At 37.0% G+C, this 7,694-nt stretch overlaps 1 protein-coding gene across 1 annotated transcript; it reads left to right on the top strand.

The window, feature by feature from the left end:
* Positions 1-1,484: 1,484 nt before the first annotated feature.
* Positions 1,485-2,345, top strand: LOC120169430 (LOB domain-containing protein 22-like). Its single transcript, XM_039177573.1, has one exon. The coding sequence runs from the start codon at positions 1,696-1,698 to the stop codon at positions 2,278-2,280; it is 585 nt and encodes a 194-aa protein (XP_039033504.1). The 5' UTR covers positions 1,485-1,695; the 3' UTR covers positions 2,281-2,345.
* Positions 2,346-7,694: the final 5,349 nt, after the last annotated feature.

Here is a 7,694-nt window from a genome sequence, read left to right on the forward strand (position 1 = left end):
ACATTGATGTTGGGATAAAACGATACTCGAACCATTCGAGAAAGCTTAACATAGATGATAGGCTCTTAACATGTGCAAATGTGTTAGCATTATAGTGTTCCTTTTTATAACTTCAAAATTTTTTGGATGTTGGATTTGTAGACTGTTGAAGGACAAAACAAAAGGCAAGAGGAAAGTGAACAATTGCTGAATCAAAGGAGGTAAGTAGTTGGTTTTTGCGTTTGTATTTTCATCTGCAATCTAAGTTTTCCAAGTGTTCATTGTGTAAAATTCGTTTTTTTCCCCCAAATTCAAGTGATTTGATTGCCAATTTTAGAAGCACTGTTGAAGATCTTGTTAAGACTGAGCCATAGTTCACAGGTAAGGAAATGGATACATAAACAATTTGCAGTTAGAAGATATTCACGATCATTCGAAAACGGTTCTACTAAGAACTGATTGTAAACAATCTTTGATCAAAAATGCAATCTGCATGAGCTATATGCATTGCTTTTGTGTTTTGTGTAAAAGAAATATGTGAAAGACTGTTTACTCTTTAATAGATTGTGTTATAGTGTTCTAGGGAGCGCATATCACGCACGGGAAGATCCGAACTATGTAAATGCTTATATTTGTGTTCCATGAACTCAACGGAAGCGAAACGAATCTTTCCGTCAAATGAGTTTTTGAGTAATGAACACGAAAACCGGACCATGGAGACAAGTACATACCTATATATTGGAGAACGATGCTGCTACAGTTGTGGCTGTTGTTACTGATGCACTTATCCTATGATAGAATTACTTCATTATGCTGTTCTTGTATGATGCTGCTTTCATACACCGGATGTGCTTTCTTCTTTGATTCTTTCGTATCGATGATTGTTCGACATTGCTGCATTCAGGTTGAGAGCTCTCTGTTCAAATCCGAAGGGTCGGACGGAATCACCTGCAGTCACGGAATCAGATCATATTCATCTCTTTGTTTCGAAATTAGAGAACTCTTAATATCATGTTCAAATGCAATCTTTTCCTTTTCCTTCTCTCTTTTTGGTACCATTGATGCTCATGTATAGCACTGAATCTCAATGCCTGGAAGTGGCAACTGGATGTTCATAAAAGTTCAAATAAGATTGATAGAACTTTGTTCATGTATTGCATTCGAGTCGAAACTTATTGAATTCGACACTTTAAAACGAGCTAATTGAATCCGAAATCCAAGTTAAATATAGTTAGAACAATGAAAATCTTTTGAAGTTAACAGAAATTTGTTGAACTGTTCACTTCTTTGACCCTTTCCCCTTCATATACCTACATGTCTTTCATTCCTTTTATTTCTCTCCATCTCTTATTTTCCATCCTTTCCTCCAGAAATAAGCATCCCATTTTAAAAAAAATTAAAAACATACAAAAAAAAGCTGCACCATCCCCGGCGGCAACGCATCCGATATCTAATCCTTTCAATCTAATCAACAACAAAAGAGAAAGATATCCCTCCACAAGAAAAACATGAGCATTTCGAGAACCGGTAGTAGCGGTACTACGCAAGCTTGCTACGCGTGTAAATACCAACGTAGGAAGTGTGCACCGGACTGCATCCTCGCCCCGTATTTCCCTCACGATCGACAACGACAGTTCCTGAACGCGCACAAGTTGTTCGGGTGAGCAACATAACCAAGATCATCAGGAACCCAACCCTCCAGAAAAGGACATCGCCATGCGCACGATCGTGGTCCAATCCGACGCGCGTGCCAACCACCCTGTCGGAGGGTGTTATAGGATCATACAAGAACTCCAACGACAAATCGAATACAGCCAGGCCGAACTTGACCTCGTTTACCATCAACTAGCCATATGTCGAGCACAGGCCGCCCAACAACAACCTCAACAACATAACGATTTAAACCTAGGGGGTGACATAATCAATCCCCAAGATCCATTGAACTCGTATAATTCGAACTATTACTACGTTCAAGAACCTGACGACGACCTATTCGCAATAAACAACGACGACGACAACAACAATAACCAACACCAACAACAACAACATGAGTTGCATGAAAACTACGATCATTCATGGGAAATACACGAATCAACGATGGCATTGTCCACGTTGAACATCAAGCAGAGTTTTATGAAACAATGTGACAACAACGAAGTAGTACATAATGATGATGATGATGATGGAGTTAAGCATGATTATAGAATACCGTGTGAAAGGCATAACGAGATGAAGTTTGAGATCGAGGACATAGTTGAAAGGAGGTTTGTGCCATCGACACAGCTGGTTATGTCATCTTAATAACCATATAACGTTTTTTTAATTATGAGAGAGTGATGAATATACGATTAATATAAGAGAGAGAAACAAATAAACGACAGTCTCATAAAAAATGGCTTTTGATATGTTATATGGGTGTCTATTTCGCTTTCTTGTCTCCATGTAGTTGATCTCTTAAAAAGATCATTTGAAATAATACTTTTTCCAGGTTTATTTGAAATAATATTCTGTTAAGTATTTTTTAGGTCCTCGAGATCAGATAAATTAAATAGTTGGTTTAAATATTTTTAAATCCTTTCCAATTTCAAAATTAGACAAATTAATCCTAAGTCTGAATACTGGAATTAGTATTAGCAGAAGAGCAATCAAGTTGTTGACGACCCCATGCATAAGCTGCGTCTTAGGACTAATCAGTCTTGGACAAAAAGGAAGAGCAATTAATTTGATCTATTTCCATATTATTTTGAGGACCCCATGCATGTACTATACCTACTTGTTAGCCACTAATTCTCCTATTAAATATTACACTTCCTTCACGTAAACAACGTATCAACATCATAAATCCCAATTATAATTTTAAATTCTTAAACATCATTAATTAATTATTGATTATATATATTTATCCATAAATCTAATCTGATTTGACCTACAAATAAAATCTTTTAGGGTAAACCACGTATCTAGCAACCCAACTATTCTTTTTATCTGTTGTGGCCACTTAACTATATTTTTTTTAAAATCATATCTAACGTTACGTTTTAGTTTCATTTTGATCACCGGTTATTAAAAAATAACGATGATATTAACGTGTTATCATAAGATAATATCAAATCATTATTGAAAAAAATAAAAAGGCTATCATATGAGTATTCCGTTTATTATTTTAATGATAGATAATCAAAATGAAATTGTAAAAATAGGTGAATGACTAAATATGTAGTTTATTCAATCGTTTAACGAGTATATTAGTAATTTTAAAATTGGGTAAACTACTTATTTAGTACTTAAACCATTAGTTTTATTTCATTTAATACTTAAAACTTTTATTTGTTTTAAAATCATACATACTATTTACTTTTTGTTTTATTTTAGTATTTGTCGTTAAAAACTTACCATACTATATTTTTGTATGAGTAAATTACATCATTCATCACTCAACTATCTTCTCACTCCTATTTTGGTCACTAAAGTTTAAAAAATTTCAATTTAATTACTCAACTTTCAAATTACTCCTATTTTAATCACACTAATTTATTTTATTAGTAATTTTTTTGTGATCTGACATTTTATTATTTTATTAATATATAATTGAAATAAAAAATTAATTTTGAAAGTTAAAGTGATTAAATTAGGAGTAATTTGAAACTTAAGTAATTAAATTAAAAAAAGTAAACTTTAATGACCAAAATATGAGTAAAAAGATAGTTGAATGAAGAATGATATAATTTACCTATGAAAAAGGTGCCACGTACAACTCACTCGTTAAAAGTTTTAACGGTCATGTACTAAAACGAAATAAAAGGTAAACGTTAGATGCGATTCTGAAACAAATGAAAGTTTATGTGTTAAAACAAAAAAATTGATAGTGTAGGTGCCAATGTGTAGTTTACCCTTTTAAAATTGATAAATAAAATAGGTTTCCATAAAATGCAAAGTAGCCTTGACTTGAGATGTAGAGTCTCCCACCCTCTAGAATGGGACCCTAATATAGGGATAGCAACGGGTCGGGTTCGGGCCGGGTATTGGTCCCCCCGTCCCCGTCCCCGTTTAAAAAACCGGTATCCGTCACCGTTTAAAAAACCGCGGGGATTTAAGCGGGGATCCCCGTCGGGTAATCGGGGAAAACCGCGGGGAAACGAGTATCCCGTTTAGCATAAACGGTTATTTAAACGGGTATTGGGTCGGGTATTGGGTCGGGTATTGGGTCGGTATTGGGCCGGGAATCGGGCCCGGTATATATATATATATATTTAAATTAAATATATATATTTTATTTAAATTAAATTTATTAATATTATATATATATATAAATAATTATTTTTAATATTTATCGGGTCGGGTATCGAGGTGGGTAATCGGGGCGGGTAATCGGGTAATCGGGGCGGGGATTACCAAACCCGTCCCCGTCCCCGTCCCCGTTTAAAATAAATAAATTTTCCCCGTCCCCGTCCCCGTCCCCGTTTATCATCCCCGAACCCGACCTGTTTAATTCGGTTTTCGATTTTTCCCGTCGGATTCGAATTTTTTTACCATCCCTACCCTAATACTTGACAATCACCCTCCACAATAATTGTCCACTCCTTTGGAATCTCCTACTGACACTAATATTCCGTAAATTATGCCCAAATATTTTTAATCATTTTCATTATTTATATCAAAAGTCTAACAAATACTTTTTTTAATCATAAGAAAGCCTAATTAACGTCTAGGCTTACAATACGATGGACTATGGCTATCTAGTCTGTATAACGCTCGGAGACAGCTCATATATGTTCAAGATTGACAGTGAGGATCGGCTAGCTTTGTTAATGAGTTTGCAGGGAAGTTTCCTTCACGGGAAATTCAGGTAAAGTCAGTCACCCATGCACGTTGACGAAGTCTGTGCATAGATCAAACCAAAGGGATCAGGCTTGTGGCTGCATTTGTGTCGTGAAGAACTTTTATTGTTTAGGCGTTATCGGATTGAACTTGGAGAATTTTCGATCCGTAACACCAAACAACTTGCAATCCTTGGTATATGGATGGCCCAAAGTTCGGCATGAAAGTTGTCCATAATACAAATGGCTTTGTTGAATACGAGAAGTCAGCGACCAGAGCTACCTCTCAGCTGACCACCCACGGAACTAAATCTCGAGCTTGGTGACACAGCTCCATCGACATTTAAACACATCCAGCCCGGCTCAGGGTGTTGCCATTGTATGAAGTCCAAGGTCCGCGAATGCACTTTTGATGAAGATGAGCAACGATGATAGTAGTTTGCCTAAACGATGGAGCGGTGGTAGACAGCTGCTGCAGAAGGTTCTCCATTGTTAAACACATGATTATTCATGTCCTTCCATAAGTGCTACAATAACGAAACAAAGATAGTGCTCCAGGGGATGCTTTTTGTGGTGACTATGCTGTGAGAGGAAAGATTCAGCTGCAGCCAATCCTGTAAAGGGTACTGGAAAAACACATCACAAGAAAAATAATTGGTTGCATTTAAAATATGTTTCCATAGAGCTTTGGTTTGAGGACAATCCCTAAGGATATGCAAAACAGTTTCGTCCGCACCATTGCAACGAGGACAGGAAGAAAGATGAGAGATTGAACGACGAGAGAGTTCCAAATTGTCCAAAATTTCTCCTTATAGACTTGCCATAAAACTGTATGATTCGTTGTGGAACCGGGGTGCTACAGATCACATTCCAAATAGAGTTCATGGGTTGCCAGTTTTGCTCAGCTAGGTGAGAACGAGCCGAATTTATATCAAACCTATGATTAGGAGACCAGCGCCAAACACAAGAGTCATTCATGTCAAGAGCATATGGAGACTGGGTACCTAAAATGTGAGGAATAGCTTCTGGGTTAAAGATGCTGCAGAGTTTTTGTAAATCTCAATCGCCATTATCAACAAACAGATCCGATGGAGTGAGAGCAGCGCTATTATCATCCGTATCCAGCATATAATTCCTCAACGTGCAAAAAGTGAGAATCCACACGTCCTCAAAGATGTTGATATGATTATCGTTACCCACCGTCTAGAGAATGCTATCAAGTAGAATCAGTCAGCTCTTAGAGATCCCCCTCCAAAGTGGCGTACATATTAGATTTGGCTTGAAATTAATTTGGTAAGTTGGAAATTTTATCTTGGTTGGTGGCCAAACTTTGAATATGGGAATTTCATATTTGGTGGCTAACTTGTACACATTGAAAAATTCTTTGGTAGGTGACCAACTTATTTTTCATGTTTGATCCCTAAAGTATTAGGTTATTTATAAGTTTAGTCCTTTAAACTCAACTATAAATAGACCTAAGTATTTCATTAGAAATCATCCCAAAATCAAGTTCTCTCTTCCTCTTGTATTCTTAATTCTCCCACTTTGGGAATTCTAAAGAATTCCATTTGTTGTAATATTGGTGATATAGTGAAGTTATCATCCGGTATGGTGCCCGAGGAGTAGACGATATTCTCGTCGAACCTCGTAACTTTAGTGTGTTCTCTCTTTTATTGTTTTTATTCGGTTTTTTCCATTGTTTCAATATTCAATAGTTTGACAGATTTATCCACTGTGCAACCTTTGGTGATTTTTATCTTGACATTTTAGGTCAATTTTGAAACTACGTTTGTGTGGGAAATAACCCGATTTACCCAACAATTGGCATCAGAGCTTCGGCTGAGGTTATCCTGGTGGTTTCGTTGCTGAAAAGATACAATTCGTGCTATTGAATATTGTTCGTTGGAATTAAAATGCCAAAATACATATCAGTTGAGACATCAAGCTCTTCATCCGGACCGGTGAGGAGGATGATGTCAAATGCAAATTTCTCGGTGGAGTTGTTCGATAGATCCAGTCATTTTGGCATGTGGCAAGGCGAGGTGTTTGACGCTTTATTCCAACAAGGTCTATACATCGCCATTGAGGAAGAAAAGCCCGAATATATGGAGGAGAAAAAATGGGGAACAATCAATCGTTTGGCGTGCAACACGATTCGATCTTGCCTTTCCAGGGAGCAGAAGTATGGCTACAAGAACGAGACTTCTGCAAGTAAGATGTGGAAAGCATTGGAGAAAAAAATCCTAAAGAAAAGCTCTCATAATCATCTCTACATGAAGAAAAGATTGTTCAGATTTGATTATCAACCATACACCAGTATGAATGAACACATCACTGCGTTCAATGAGCTAGTGGCAGACTTATTGGGCATGGATGAAACCTTCAAAGATGAAGATTTGACTTTGATGTTGTTGTCATCTCTTCCATATGAATTTGAGAACCTTGAGACAACGTTACTTCATGGTAAGGATAATGTTACCCTTAAAGATGTAACTGCTACTTTGTATAGTTATGAGCTCAGGAAGAAAACCAAGAAGGAGGGAAAGTACGAAGCAGCGAAGGCTATGATGGTAAGTGGTCGCTCAAAAAGTCAAAGTCAAAGTGGAGAGGGAGATCAAAGTCGAAGTCCAGACTAGGAAAAGATGAATGTGCCTTTTGTCATGAGAAAGGTCATTAGAAGAAAGATTGTCCAAAGTTGAAGAAGAAAGGAAAAGCTGCTCCAGATGCATGTGTTGCAGAGCATGATGCAGATGACTCTGACATATCATTGGTTGCTTCATCAACAACATTCCATTCAGATGAATGGATATTAGATTCGGGTTGCACCTATCATATGTCCCCTAATCGGGAGTGGTTGTCCAATTTAGTAGAACTAAATGCAGGAGTTGTTTATATGGG

The sequence above is a fragment of the Hibiscus syriacus genome, unplaced genomic scaffold (assembly GCF_006381635.1).
Source record: "Hibiscus syriacus cultivar Baekdansim isolate YM2019G1 unplaced genomic scaffold, ASM638163v2 tig00111769_pilon, whole genome shotgun sequence".
In the NCBI taxonomy this organism is placed as follows: domain Eukaryota; kingdom Viridiplantae; phylum Streptophyta; class Magnoliopsida; order Malvales; family Malvaceae; genus Hibiscus; species Hibiscus syriacus.

Bases quoted from the DNA above. Each gene is read 5' to 3' on its own strand.
- LOC120169430 (XM_039177573.1), top strand. From the start codon at position 1,696: ATGCGCACGATCGTGGTCCAATCCGACGCGCGTGCCAACCACCCTGTC.